Source organism: Bos indicus, chromosome 3 (genome assembly GCF_029378745.1).
Source record: "Bos indicus isolate NIAB-ARS_2022 breed Sahiwal x Tharparkar chromosome 3, NIAB-ARS_B.indTharparkar_mat_pri_1.0, whole genome shotgun sequence".
Taxonomy (NCBI): Eukaryota; Metazoa; Chordata; class Mammalia; order Artiodactyla; family Bovidae; genus Bos; species Bos indicus.
Window position 1 is genome coordinate 7101927 of NC_091762.1, and position 15294 is coordinate 7117220.

Below are 15294 nucleotides of genomic sequence, written 5' to 3' on the forward strand. Positions count from 1 at the left end.
CCGTGAAGTCTGAATCCCAACAGGAATTCCCCACCAGACTTCAGGAATTTAGTGGGTTTCCTGATGACCTGTGATTTGTTCATTTCCTTCAGCAATCACTACAGGCAGAGGAAAAACACTTTCAGTTGAAATTGCCACCTCCCCCCCTCTCCATACTTCCATTGTTTAACAGCTTATGCTAATAACACAGCCTGTCAAGTGTAACAGGAAGGCAGGTTCCACGGTGCCCTCACCAACTGGGCGGGCATGCCTGGGCGCTCAGTCGTGCCTGACTCTGCGATCCCGTGGACTGTAGCCCACCAGGCTCCTCTGTCCACTGCGGGCCTCATGAGAGACAACCAGGGATCTCTTTTCCAGTGTTACCACTGTGCCCCAGACAGCACTTCGTACACAAACAGGCTTGGGCATTTTACCCCAGCTTCTAGACCAAAGGTTCAGACCACAGCATTAAAGAAAATGACATATTCACATCCCTTTTCACACTTAAAAATTTCCTCAAAAAGTTTTTATTTTTACATTATGATTTTTCATGTTTGATCTTAGCCCCAAATAATTGCTTTGCATAATAGTGGGAAAGAAAATGCATGTAAAAGGCACATTTCACACCTGAGTGACTGCCAAAGTCAATCCTGAAGCTACTCAATGGGAGCGGTCACCCAAACTGGAGCTTAGACTTGAAGGAAAAAGTTGCTCCTGTTAAGTATTTAAAATGCTTTTTCCCATGTATGGAATATGTTGGATTGGTTTTTGCGTTATTCGTACCTTCCCAGAACAATACGCTGAGCCCCTCTGCAGAGCAAGCAGAGTGAAGGTCCATTGTCTTCTTCCTCTGAGGAAGGAAGTGCAGGAGTGGAATTCAGAGCAGAAAAGACTGGAGACAGCCTCAGGCCTGAGATGCTTTTTAATTGTAGCCAGGGAGGGGTCTCAGGCCTCATCACGGGGTGGGGGTGGGGGGCTGGGAATGACAGGGCTAGGCAGAAAGGGCCCATCCCTCCCCCTTTAGTTACGGATATGGCTTCTTTTCCTTCCTCTTCCTATCTTTTCTCCACTTTGTCCCTTTTAAGGAGGTTAAAAATCTGGTCGGTTCTCAGCTGGGAGTCCTCCGGGTCATTCAGTCTGGGGACAGCCAGGGGGTACCCAGGGGGTTTCAGGCCAGCACTGCTCTAAGCCATGCTCTCTCAGTAAGGAGCATCTGGGCTACTGTAGTCTGGGGTAAGTGCCCACATCAGCAGCTTTGGGTGTTTTACTGACATTACTAATGACTTGGAATCTGATAGCAGCTCTGGTCTCTCTCTGAAGAAGGTCTGTGTGCACACCCAGCTCCATTCCCACCTCAATGGGAGAGGGTTATGGACCCCAGGTAGATGATCCTGTGGCCACTCTCATTTCCTGCTTCTTTCTGAGGGGGAGGGTGGCACCTCTGCACACGATGGAGGAGGGAGACTTCCACGGTGCCCAGCCAGTTAGGGGACTAAACGAGGGCACATCCCCAGAGACCATTTCCGCCCAAGGTCTCAGGCTAGAGATCTGTCATGGCTCCCTCTCCCAGGCTCACAAAGCAAAAGGCCGGCGAACAAGTCAGCCTTCAGAAAAACCAACCACCCACCATTGGTTAGGAGAAAAAAACCAAACCAGCAAACCCAAACCAAACCATTTTATTGTATACTTTCTACCAGAAAATTACTAAAAATATAAATATAAAATCTCTAGAAAATACTCGGAATAGCTCTGTAATATTCTTCTTCCCCTAAACTGGGGCCAACCTCTTGGTTCTTTAAAAGCTGATTGATTACAAGAAGGTCTTCATCACTCACATTCGTTAACATATTACATTTCTCTCTGTGCCAGGGGAGTATGAATATGCCACCTTTTTGCCAGGTTCTGGAAGCTCACCTTCCATCTGTCAGGGTAAAGCTATTGCTGAATATGGGGATACAGGGGAGTGGGACCAGAATGTGGAAAAAACTCCATGGCCCCACTTCCTTCTGAGGACATAGAAGACATTTCTCCTTGGTGCCCTGTCCTTGAGCAGACTGGGCCACCCCAGGGTGAAGCCTCCAGAGAAGCTGGAGTCACCCTGAGGGGTGTGTGTGTGTGTCAGGGGTGACAGCATATTGCAGTTACAGGAAGGTCAGGTGTTGAGATGGACACAGGAAGCCAAGTGGGGTTTTACATAGACAGCTGGTCTGTGCCAGGGCCCTCGGCAGGATAGACATTGCTGTTCCTGTCGGCCTTTGGGAACCTCTTGTCCCCTAGTACTAGGCACTCTCTGCAGCATTTAGGACTCGATTTTAGCCTCAGAGAGCTCCCCCACCCCCTGCTGCAGAAGAATGGCTGAGGTGGCGACCAGAGAGAGGCCACCTGGACACTGACACAGGGTCCCACTGCCTCTTCCTCATTCAGCACTGGACACGAGCCTGAGGAACTCTGGGGTCACCCTGTCCATGGTCCTGGGACAGCCTGACAGGATGCCTGTGCTGACTCCCGGGCCTCAGTGGCGTCTGGGTGTTTGAACCAGCCCTGGCCTGCCACCACTGTACCTATGGCTACAGTACCACCCGGCCAGAGGCACGCTGGTCCCTGGGAGAGCAGCAGACCAGAGTGTAGATACTCAGTAAGTTTCTCATCAGAAGCAAACTGAACTTCTGGCATGGAAGTGCAAATCAAAGGGGGCTAGCTCCCAGCATGTGGGTTTAGCTCTGTTCCCCACCCCCAGCTGTGTGTTTTGTGCAGAACCCCAAGCCAATATGGGAAAACTCACAGGCCCCCAAAATGTTAGTCCTGAGAACTTCTGAGCATTGAGGGCAGATATCGCATCCTTGTGATGTTCCTGGAATAAGGCAGGATCGACTCAATTCAGTAACAGCCTTGCTCACTTCACAATGGCCTGCCAGGTGCCTGGGATGCTGGGACCCTTCTGAGGAAGAGGAGACAAAGCATTGCTGTGAGAAGACAAGGCCGTGGCAGAGCTGAGGCCTGGCCGTGTGGCTGCAGACGCGAGCACACGGGGCAGGAGCAGCCTGCACGCTGGTGATCCCCCGAGGCTCCCGGGTCCACGGAGGTGCTGAGGGGGGAGCAGGAAGTGGGTGATGAGAGGAAGTGGGCAGTGAGCTCTGGGGCACCCAGAAGGGGAAGCCAAGCGATGACTAGAAACGGAGGCAGCAGGAATTGCAGGAAGAGGAATGAAGACCCTGCTCTGGCCGGACGAGCCCCCTCAGCCTTCTCCCAGGGACCAGCCACCCTGCTTAAGAAAAGGCGCGTTCTCTTCTTGCTGCAAAGGCCCCCAAGGCTGGGATCAACCCCTGACAGGGTCTCCTGGCCACAGGAAAGCAGCAGGACAGGACTCCTGGTGGGAGACAGGAACACAGAGGTGGGTTAACACAGGAGGGCGGAACCAGTGCAGCTGGGGGAACTGCCAGTCCGTCACAGGGACCCCAGAGCAGGTGCACAGAGAGCGCCTTCAGGGCAAGAGCAGAGTGCCCCCTCCTCAAGGGCAGCCTGCCCAGCCTCTCACCATACTCCAACCTCTCACACCCTCCACCTTGGTCCTCACACTGTTCACCTTCATCCTCGCACTTAGCATGCTTAGAGCCTGGAACTACATCTCGGTAGGCTGTGAGGCCCCATAGATGCCCTGAGTCCTAATGACTACTCTTCCCATGGCCTTCTCCACTACTGCTCTGTGTTCTCTCGGGACCAGCTCCATGGATGCCAGGTTCCCGGGCCCTCCCCCCGAATGACGTCAGAACTTGCTCTGCTGCTTCTGCAAGGGCCTGCCTAGCCCTGTCTTCATGCACAGCGTGGGAAGCCCGGGTCCCTCCTTCTGGGCAGGGAGCACGAGAGTAGCTGGGCACCATCATTCCCAAAGCCTCTGGACACTCCCACACTGGGCAGGTGCCCTCGGCGGCTGGCTCTATGCCCTGCCCCAGGGAGGGCTCACCATGCTCCCCGTCTAGAGGAGAAGCCCCTGTGAGCACTGGGCGACAAGGCTGCCCAGGGTCTCAGGCATAAGCATCTCCCTCAGCCTGCATGCACGTGGGCAGAGGCAAGGGGACAGCCTGAGGCCTGCAGTGTCTTGTGACCAGGAAAAGCTGCGGCTGCGCTGTGCTCTGGTGTGGCTTTCTGGGTCTGGGCCCGTCACCAAGCCAAACCCAGCATCCCCCATCCAATCTGACTGCCCCTGAGGCAGGAGGCCTCTGGGCACCCAGGGAGGAGAAGGAAGGAACCAGGAGGGCGAGGAAAAGAGAAGAGCAGGCGGCATTTGGAAGACAGGCAAAGAGAACAGCCTTCATCCTGTGCTGCTGGCCCTGCACGCCCATGGGAAGCCAGGGCACCATGGGAGCAGAGGTGCCCCAACATCCAAGGGCTGCAGCCAGCATGCAGAGAAGCTGGGATGGCACCCAAGGGAGTACTTTTCCATTCCATGGACAGACTCTTGGACTATACAACCACTTGGACCAGTGGCCCTGCAATCACCAGGAGAATCACTCTGCCATGCCTTGTGCAAGGGGGACAGACAGCAGGAGAGAGGGCAGAGCCAGGGTGCACGGTGGAGGAGAGGGCAGAGGGAGGGAGCTCAGCAGCTCTACTCAAAGGACAGCAGGTCTGGGTGAGGGCCCTCATTGTCAACACTGGAGGTCCGCGCCCGTGGAGGTGGGCTGCCGTCCTCCGGAGACTCGGCCAGGCTGATGGGGCTCAGGCTGAGTTTGAGGCCATTTCTCTCCATGAGGCCAGGGGAGGAGGCCCTTCGGCACTCAGTCACCTTGAGCTTGGGGTCGTCCTGGCCGTCTTTGTGGATGAGATCAGGTACCGACACGGAAACCTCTCCATTGGGCACAGCGTCATCCCTGTCCACCACCTCTGTGGTGGCCTCTGGCTGGGAAGCATCGGCTGGGCTGGGTTGGGCGGAAGACGAGACCTGGGGCTGCCCAGATGACATCTCTGTCCCATACTCCAGACTGCTTAGGACAGGCTGTGACGAAATCAGCATGTCCTGGGTGGTCTTCAGGGCCCGAGGGGTTCGCTTCCTGGTGGCAGGAGGTGGAGGATCCAGCCGAGGGAATGCTTCTTGCAGGGCTGACCTGTAAAGTTGATGTCAGTGCTCTGAGGCTGGCGAGACACCAGTCCCTGCTGTGTTCTCGCATCTCTAACTCCAACTGCATTTTCCACTCACCCACCCAGGGGGGCGCTTTACACTCTGGACTCTCATCCTTGGTTTAGCATGAGTCTCAGCAGTGTGAGTGCAAATGGCTTTGGGGCTGTCACATGCTCACTCGGTCTTCAGAGCAGCACAGAGTTAACACTGGGCCCACTGGTGAACTGCATCTCATCAGAACCTATGCAATAGCTCTCAAAAGTTGCATCATCACCCTCCAAGTGCACTTGCCTAAAACAAGGCCCCAAATGGGAGGCTTCCCCCGCACCTGCCCAAACATGGGCTTCTCCACTACTGACTGTCAGGGCAGGGCTCCTCACACGGGGCTGGGTGTTGGAATCCCCCTGGGAAGCGTGCTTTCCACAATACCTGGGTTTGAATCCAACTCTGCTGATCACTAACTTTGTACCCTTAAGCTCCTCACGTTACCACTCTGAACCTACACTGTCTGCAAAATGGAAATGATACCGTCTACCTCGGAGGACTGTGGCAGGGTCAGTAACAGAGCGCAGCTGAAGCACAGCACAGCGCCGGGACGTGATGCGCATGCCGGGAACTTCCGCTGTGGCGGCGGACGGTGAAGCCGGCTTCCCCAAACGTCACCCTTCAGCTATTCTCATGTGACCACCTCACGTCCCTTCCCCAGGGTCATTCTCCTCTCGAGACACTACAGTTTCTCTGCAAGCCCCTTCCTGGTCCACAGACCCGCAGGGAGGTGATAGGTGGTGCACTCACCTTCCGTCATCCCCGTCAGCCCCGCCGGCCAGTTGGGCCCCTGCGGTCTTGTTGACCTCTGTTGTGCCCACGCTGCCCAGGCTCGAGGGCTCCTTTCTCCGCAGGAAGTCATTCACTTTGGCCCCCACCGCTTTGCCCAGGCTCTTGAGGTGCTGACTGCTGCCCACCCAGAGTCCGGGCCCCCCGGGCTCCACAGACCCCTGAGCAGCAGCGCTGGGGGCCGTTGGCCTGGACAAGTGGGGGAAGGAGCGGCTCGACTGGAGCTTGGGAGTGAGGGCTGTGTTCAGGTTCTCAAACATGCTGTGGTCGACTACAAACAAAGAGGAAAGAGAGAGCCGGTGAGGGGAGGGGAGCGGGTACTTCTTTCCCTATCACTGCCGGTCTTCTCCTTACACCACACCCACAACTTTGTAACCTCGCGAGTCAAGAGCGCGCCAGCAGATACCCTTGAACCTTGCAATCCGGTTGTCTTGATGGGCTGTGGGACCAGAAATTCTAGTTCTGCCTCACCCAGGTTAATCAGTGATGAACGCTAGCCACAAAAAAAAAGCCAACTTATCCCTTTAAGCCTGCCTCCTTGACTCCCAGCCTACCTGCTTACCTTGGGGTCACCAGGCCTTCTAAAGTAAAGGAAACCAGGATGAAGCGATGAGATGTACAGTTTTATGCTGCGGTGAGCGCATGGCACTGACTCGGGTACTGGGGTAGAAGCCGGTGGAGGAAGGGCGAGAGGCCTGCGGTTGGAGGCTCTCTGCTAAAGAGGTACACGCGTAGCATGCTTTCTCCACGGAAAATGCTCACTTCTCCAGGTGTGGAATCTGGGAGAACGGACCAGCTGTTTGAGGAGGGATGGTGTGAACCAAACGGATGAGTGCTTGGTGCCAAGGAAGTACGAGGAAGCTGACAAACACCAGCTCACTTAATCCTCAGGACAACCTAGTGAGGTGGGGTGTGGTTAAGACTTTTACTATGGAGGAGGAAAACGGGGCTCAGAGCAGTGAACTGCTGGGCCTCAGGTCACAGGCCAGTTACGGGTGCTGTGGGAACTACAAACCAGGGTTTCTCACCCGAAGTTCAGAGCTCGTCCCACTCCCTTCCCTGCCTTGCCTGCTGTCTAAATATGCCTTGTGGACACTCCTCTTAGGGATCCCTCTTCAGCTGGAAGGATTAATTAACTCAAAGGGCTGAGAGGAGACCCACTGAGTTGTTGGTACCTGCAAGGCAGTGGCCATGTCTCATTCATCTTTGTGTCCTTGACAGCTAGCACACAGTAGGTACTCAAAATAAATACCCTGAACTGCCAAACCCATTTGCAGATAGAGAACTGTGGAGACCAAGACCGCAGCAGCTCTGCGATGTGTAACTGGAATGGCTGGAGCTCAGGGTTCTCAGGAGTTCAAGGTTCATGCCCCATACACCCTGGCATGGGGCAGCGTCTCCCCACCCGGAAATTCAGCTCAGGTCTCAGTGCAGCCAGACCCATGCTAGCACCTTGCAAGCAGGCTGGAGGTTCCTGTCCTTCCCAACCGTTCCAGGTACTTTTGTCAACCTGTGGGGAGGAGAGGTTGCCTTTGGTCACAGGCTCCTCTTCTAAGTGTCTATTCTTGCTGAGCCTTCCTAAGAGGAACTGAGATTAGGGTGTGTATTTCCTTCTGTTGAAAAAAGTGAAAGTGTTAGCTGTTCTGCTGTGTCCAACTCTTTGTGACCCCATGGACTGTAGCCCACAGGCTCCTCTGTCCAGGGAATTCTCCAGGTAGGAATGCAGGAGTATTCCTTCTCCAGGGGATCTTCCCAACTCAGGGACTGAACCCAGGTCTCCTGCATTGCAGGTGGATTCTTTCTAATCTGAGCCAGCCTGGAAGCCACTTTATTGAACTTGCGCATAAAGCACTTCTCTGCCCTGCCCTGCTGAGTCCTGGGTCACAGGGAGCATTTCTCTCTATTGTGGTTTCAAGCAGAGATCTCTCTTCTGAGCCAACTACCTCAATAAGCCAGATGGTGAGGGTCTTTAGAGGTAGGAGGCAGCTGTGGGAAGAGTGGAATCTCCCCCTTTGGTGAGCCCCAGTCTTCACCTCTGTAACTGACCCTAACCCACATGCAGGAAAAGCACCTCTGCAGGAGACATGCCAGGAACTTGGGTAGAGCACCGCTGGGACACCAGGCACAGAGCCAGCTGGTTCAGGCTGGCTGACTTCCGGGTGTAGACCCACCACACCAGCAGGAGATCCTGGCCCATCGTACAACAGGGGTATCAACTCGAGTCTTCTCCTGAGAGTGTAAATCTTGCCATGTCATCCACTTTTGCGTGATTTACCTATCATGTCCCATATTCTTCAAAGTCTTCTTTGATCATGAACTCCTGGAAACTAACGCGTTTAATGATTTCCCCCCAAATCAGAAAGTATTTGGGCCACCATGAAACTAGAGCGAGTGTTCAAGAGAGGTAGGCTGGGGAAGAAGGCCAATCCCCACCACTTCTGGGCTCACATAGTTCTGTGGCTGTTTTCTTATTGGTTTAATGTGAATTTTCAGAGCAGACACATTCATTTTTAAAAGTGTAAGTACCAAAAGCACCTGGCAAAGTAACTTGTAAATTGCAAGCCCCTTTTATTATAATTATTGAGGAAGCAGTCTAATAAACATAACTTTTTGACTAAGCATCATTTTAGATTTCCTGTACTACTTGCTTCTCTACCCGTCAGAATGTATTTGCTGAATTCTTAAGTAATTTAAATATAGCCCATCATGTACTCTCTTCACAATTCTCTGCAGTCTTCTGGTAAATACATCTTGTCTTTATAATAAAATAAGCTCCTTGCTGGGCTGTAGCATCTTGAGGGATATTTCTGGTCTACAATGCTCAGCATAGGGCCTTGCACAATAGCAGGCATTTAGCAAATAGTTTAATTGAATTGACTTTTGACATGAATGCTTAAAACTGACTGCATTAGGAGCTAACATCGTAGAGAAACTGTTCTCCAAGCCCTTTTCCATTTAGAAAAGTCATTCAAAACCCCCTCCTGTGGGAGTGGTCCACAGGGGCTCTTGAGGTCAGACTGGGAGGAACTCCAGCCTCCGACACAGGACTCTCCCTGGGGCTTCCTTCATCTCCCCATCTGAGGGGTGTGCAGCAAGCCCCTTTCCTGCTGAAAGCATTAAAACTCACACACTGTCAGGACCAGAAGCGTGGTGGTTCAGAAAGTAACAGTGATGGTGGAAAGGAAGGTAAGTGGACCCCAACCAGGTGACCCTCCCCAGAGCACCCCCAGCATGCACACAGCCAAGCAGAGTGGAACATCTGGGGCCAAAGTCATCCGTAAGAAAGATGGTATCTTACCTGTCCGAGAAAGGGGCTCGGAAAGCAGGTGGGAAACAAACGAGAGAGAGACACGTTTTATGTAGTGACCGACCACGTGGGGAGTGTCATCTCCTGTCTGGGCCACCAGCAACAACACACCAAGAGGACATAGCATGCAAGACAGGGGCCCTGTTATGAGGCACGCAGGACGACCGGGTGCTTGTTAATAACCAGATCAAAACAGAGTCAGATTTTAAAAACTCTCCCAACAGGCTCTGATGTAGCCTCTTGTATTTCCCCCCATATTCTGAGCCCCCTTTGCATTAAGTATATCTGGAGTTCCTAGCTGGCGGCAGGAGGAATGGAATAGGCCAGGGCAGGATGAAGCTCTAAGTCTCCTGGGTCCTGCATCACTCCTTCGTTGTCTCATTTCCACATGTAAATCACTAGATTTAAGACCAGGAAGATGGTCATCCACTCCAACCACGCCAATTAACAGAACGGGAAAAGCAGGTGGCAGAGAGGAATGCCTCATACCCACAGGGAGCTGAATGGTAGACCCAAATTTAGAACTCACACAGGCTGACTCCCTGAGCCCTGATCTTTCTGCACGCCAGGGCAGCCAACTGAAATTGCCAATACCTTAAAGTTGCCAAGGTACATAGTATCAGTTTGCATCCTAACACGTTCTAACATTCCAGACCAGGCTGTGGAGGCAGCGCGTGAGGAGAGTACATTCCCCACACTGCCCCCGGCAAACGTTTGAGTGCTGTGAACACACAGGGACAGGAGGCCAACTCCAGGCTCTCACACGCAGACGCTCACTCACACTTGGTCCACACACAGCAGGGGGAGTGCACTGCTGCTTACAGAGTGGACCAGATCTTTCCCACACTGCACAAACATCTCCACCTTTACATCTAAAGCCCTGTATGCATCGAGAAGGGGGCACCTTCAACTCACCCATCAACCCTCTAGCAGGCTACCCAGGCTGTTAGATGACAGAAGTGAAGCGAAGAAAAGAGGCAACCTTGCCACTCTGAGTTCATAGCCTCGTGGGAAATGGCTTATAATGAGCAAATGGTGTTGAGTAAGCCACCCATTTATGTTTTAGTCATTTGCTAAAAATAGCACCAACCATTTAAAACAGTATCTGGTCCCTATTCTTGGGGAGAACATATTGAGTATTTAGGCACAAAGGGACATTATGTTTGTAACTTACCTTTAAATACCTCAGGAAAAAAAAAAGTATACATGCATAGACAGGGAGGGAGGGAATTGATAAAGCAAATGGAATAAAATGTTAACAATAGGAAAATCTAGATACAGGGTACATGGACATTCTCTGCACTAATTTTAGTTTTGCAGCTTTTTCTAAGTTTGAAATTATGTCCAAAGAAAAATATAAAAGTATACACCATATCCCAAACCAGAAGCTAAATTAAAACAACAAAAATATCTGGTGGCAGACATTAGGCAGATGAAAAAGAAACCAAGGCCGTCATTCAGAGAGGACAGAGAGCCCCAGAGCTGGGGGTACTGGCAGCAACAACATGGAAAAGGGACACTAAAGAGCAGACAGGGGGACAGACAGCATCACTCCAGGTCTCGCCCACACGCCTCCATCTCTCTGGATATTCCCAAGTAAGACAGGCCACTGAGGAATGCCAAGTCAAAAAATCTTTAAAATTTTTATCTTGCTTGCACCAGACCCCATCCATCTTTGAGGGCACCTTCCTGGTGAGTGGAATCGTGTGGTCTTCTTGTGATGTCACCTGCGCTCGGAATGTTTATCGTCCAGACAACCCAACCAGCCTCCTGGGAGCAGCTGTGCGTGACCTCCGTACCCTTTGGTAGCCAGAACATGGAGAACTTCTCACTCCTCAGCATTTCTGGAACTCGAATCTCTTCCTCTGCCCTGAGCACGCTTCCTGATATTATGTCCTCACGTGCCACCAGCTTGCCAGGTAAACTCTGGTGCCCCTGGGCCCCCCAAAATGTGGCTCTTTGAAGCTTGTAATTGAGTACTCTACCAGATCATGTTATAGGACCTCGATTTAGTGAGAAAGTTAAATTACATACAGGGAGAAAATAATTTTTCAAAATGCTGTGGGTGGGAGGCATTTTAATTGGAGAAAGCAGGTAAGTAGTTCCTGCTGTTTATTCATTTTCTGCAAGTGAAGAATGGGGGAAACATTTGTTGTTACACTTTTCACCCTCTGTATCTACATGGACACTCGCGGGGACAGCCTGTCTATGTAAGTTGAAGAAGAGGCTGATGAGTTCATGCAATAAAGCTGAATGTTCTGACTTGCTGTTCAAAGCATGGTCCATGGACCTGTAACGTCAGCATCTCCTGAGAGCTTGTCAGAAATGAAAAACCTCAGGCCCTACCCGAGACCCGCTGAGTCAGAATCTGCACTTTTAACGATATCTCAGGTGGTTCCTACGCACATTGAAGTTTAAGTGCTGCTCCGTGGAGGAATAGCTCTCCTAAACACCCACTGCCTATACACAGGCATTTGTATCTATTTCCCAAACTGAGCACAGCTACTACTCTGAGATTTGAGGCAAGTCAGCTTTTTAAGCCAAGTATTAGCAGCCATCAGACAGCTACGGTTCATCTGAACACTCTCTGGCTATTGCAGAAACCAGCTTTTCATCCTCAAAGGGATCTTGTAACAAAGCAACAGGGCCCATGACTCCCTCCCTTGGGCCCTGGAGGGACCCAAAAGGTGCAACGTGGAGTGAAGAGACAGAAGCGCATGTGCGCGCGCTCACACACACACTCACTCACACTCACACACACACACACACACACACACACACACACACTCACACACACACACACACACACACACACACACACACACACACACACGGTGAGCTGCAGGAGGGTCAAGAGAGGGCTGGGCCGGGCAGAAAGCTGTTATCTGGCCCGCGTCTTACATTGTCCTTTGGAGAGGCTCTTTCCCGGGTCTCAGTGAAACCACACCCTACTTGGAATTCCCCAGGAGGTCATCCAGAATAGCTCTGCCTATCTAGGTGCAAGAAAGGTCACTGTTTTGCTTCAGCTTTGCAGTGCCTTGAAAGTACCAAGGTTGAACCTCTAGGTACGTCTTGGGGGAAGGGCTCCCAACACTGCTCAGCTCACCAGAATGTTTCTCCTGTAACCCAGACATCGCAAAGCCTGTGTTACCTACTGAGGTGCCCAGCCCAGTCCAGGCCCTGCCGCCCCAGTGCCCAGGTGGCGTTCTCCGGCACGGGGTGCACAACATAGTGATCTCGCCAGGTGAGACCTGCTCTGGTGGGGCGGGCACGGGGGAGAAGTTGGGGCATGCGGCTGCTCCCCGAGGGTATGGGGGAGCTGTGCGTGGGATCGCCGCCCGCTGCCTTGCTCCCTGCAGTCTTCCGTCTGGTGCTTCCTTTAGCAGAGACCTGCAGCCCTGTGGGGGCCTCTTGCTTCTCCTCTCCTGTCTCTCACGCTGATGCACAGCAGCAGTTTCTGCCTGACCAGGCTGTTGAAGGCAGACAGACAATAAGGCTGGAAAAATGGCCACAACCATTGTGGAAGGAAGAGGGAGTGCAGAGGTCTGGCAGTCTGCTCCTTAGAGGAGGCAGAGGAGAGGTGTCCTCAGGGCGGGACACACCTGACAAATACCAGGGCTTAGTGAGTGATTCCACCAGAGTCACTACCCAGAAGTCAAACTGCCATTTGTACCAGCAGAAAAGCAAATAGCGGGAAAGAATGCCTCTGCCTGCTCTCCCCACCCCACCCTCTGCCTGCTCCCAGAACCCACTCAAGGTGGGGCAGAGGTGACCTGAGGGCGTGCCTGACCCCCTGTCTGCTTATCCTTCTGCCTCTCTGTACAGTCTCTGGCCACCCCAGGCCTCATTGCTCCCTGCCTGGCCTGAGGCTCAGACCCAGCTTTCATTTGCAGATTGCATCTTGGGGGACGCCCCAAATGGAGAGCAGCTGAGGTGGAACTGCACCATCTACCGGCCCTGGTTCTCCCCTTACAGCTACTTTCTATGCAAGGACAAAGAGAGCCACCTTGAGACCTACAGCTTCTCGGAGGTGCAGCGGGACGAGGGTCAGAGGGACAGCTGCCTCCCAGAGGACACAGCCGACAGCGTCTGCTCATCCTCTCCCTCCCCAGAGAACACCTGCCCCCGAGAGGCCACCAAGAAATCCAGGCCCGGCCCAGACACCACAGACTCCATCACATTCCAGGACATCCTGATGGCTTCCAAGTGGCACCCAGCCCAGCAGAATGGCTACAAGTGTGCATCTTGCTGCCGCCTGTATCCGACTCTGCACTCCCTCAAGAGCCATATCAAGAGGGGCTTCAAGGAGGGATTCAGCTGCAAGGTGTACTACCACAAGCTCAAAACGCTCTGGTACAAGGAGCAGAAGGCCCGGCCGGGAGACAGGCTCTCCTTGGGCAGCGGCCAGGCCTTCAGGTAGGCCTGCTGGACAGCAGCGGCTCCCTTGTTAGTGGATGACGCCAGGTAAATAGGGGACGATACCTATTTATGTCTCTGTGGAGATGTCAATAAACCAAAGTCAGTGACGGCCTTTTATTAAGTGCCAGGTCACCCTGTACCCCATCCTTCCCAGCCTCTGGCCTCCATCCCATTTCCCTTCTGCTGCTGGTTGCCTAGCAACACCAGGTCCATCTCCCTGCCTCTCTGTTTTGAAAGAATACCCAAAGTATGGGAATATCTTCCGAGATAGTGGTTTTTCAAAGTGAGGTGTGCAGACCAGAAGTGTCAGTATCCCCTGGGAATTTGCTAGAAGTTAAATTCTCAGACCTACTGAATCAGAACACTGCGGGTGGGCCCCTCGGTCTGTGCTGTAATTGCCCTCTAGGCGATTCTGATGCAGCTCAAGTGTGAGAGCCACCGCTCTAGGACCCTGACCTTCCTGCTGCTCCCGCTGTGATCGGTCCTGGCTCCGCGCCATGGGGAACCTTGCGCGGAGGCAGAAGGGTTGAAGGCCCTCTCCTGTCAGCCTGGGGAAGGCTGCATCGGCAGAATCTGCGTGCAGTGTGAAAGCTTCTTAGGTGTTAGATCTTCTGAGGGATGGAATGGGAAGGCCATGCCTCACGCATAAGCCAGAAGAGAGGCAAATAAGGCTGGGGTCCGTTCCTACCACATATACCATGATGCTTCTCTTGGAAGGGACATCTCTGGCTGAAGTAGATCATTTTTGACCCATGGGACATCTTGACATAGCTCTGTTGAATCATGGCAGAAAGGCCAGGTTAAATATGTGAAAACACTGCTTCTAGCACCAAGGAATGTCCCAGCAGATAGCCCTGACCCTTATTCCATTTTTGAGCAAACCTCACAGCCCGCTCTGACACAGAAAAATGGATGAGCATTGAGTGGGCAGCAAGGACACCTGTTTTGCCCATTATGTGGTGGAAGGAAAACAGAGCTTAATACTCGACGGTCGTATTTTGAGGCTTTATTTACCTCTCACTTCATCTCCCTGGTGACTCAGTGGGCTCCTTCACTGCAGGGGCGTGGGGGCACATTTCCTTTTGGGGACCCTGGCACCCACTGGTTGGCCAATGTGGGGAGGATTGACCCTTCCCGTGGTCATATGGCAAGTGTTTCTGAAGCCCCACATTATGGTTTAGCAAAGCTGCTTCTGCTTAGCACTGTCCTGTTCAAATACCATGTGCGGTTCCTTTGTGAGGGAGAGAGAGGCTGGACCCAAGGCCCGTCGCGTCCCAGTCCTTTGCTGCGAGGCCAGTCCCATCCCCACCCCCAGCGCCCTGCTCCTCACCCCACTCCCTCGCCTCCCTTCACCCCCCACCACCTCCAGCTGGACCAGGAGCCAGGACATGCAGGTCCCACTCTCCCCTCACGGGGCATGGTGGTCTGCAGGCAGCCTTGACATGACTCTACTTCCAGGGCCTGGTACTCTGAGGGAGCAGAGGAGACTCCAGTGACTCTTTAGTTCTCACTCTGACGTCCCACTTCCCTAAATGGAAAAGTTACCTAAGCCCTCGGGAGCTTCCCCTTACAGACATTACTGTGCACACGTGGCCCCGTGACGGGGCTTCTGAAGGAGCACAGGGAGAGGGGGACAGGG

At 53.0% G+C, this 15294-nt stretch overlaps 2 protein-coding genes across 8 annotated transcripts in view; one reads left to right on the forward strand and one right to left on the reverse strand.

Moving 5' to 3' along the window:
* Positions 1-1639: 1639 nt before the first annotated feature.
* The window catches only part of C3H1orf226 (chromosome 3 C1orf226 homolog), a 360848-nt gene continuing 347193 nt past the window's right edge, over positions 1640-15294 (reverse strand). For 4 of the 7 annotated variants that reach the window (XM_019986989.2, XM_019986985.2, XM_070782767.1 and 1 more), the window contains 2 exons: positions 5891-6200; positions 1640-5081 (listed from right to left, as the gene is read on the reverse strand). In XM_019986989.2, coding sequence (XP_019842548.2) covers positions 4586-5081; positions 5891-6200 — 806 coding nt within the window. In that variant the 3' untranslated portion in view covers positions 1640-4585. The other 3 variants (XM_070782778.1, XM_070782771.1, XM_019986996.2) reach the window with 3 other exon arrangements.
* Positions 10909-13937, forward strand: SPATA46 (spermatogenesis associated 46). The gene is made up of 3 exons (XM_019987006.2): positions 10909-11155; positions 12367-12480; positions 13130-13937. Exons 1-3 carry the CDS (start codon positions 10957-10959, stop codon positions 13654-13656), a joined length of 840 nt encoding a protein of 279 aa, XP_019842565.2. The 5' UTR covers positions 10909-10956; the 3' UTR covers positions 13657-13937.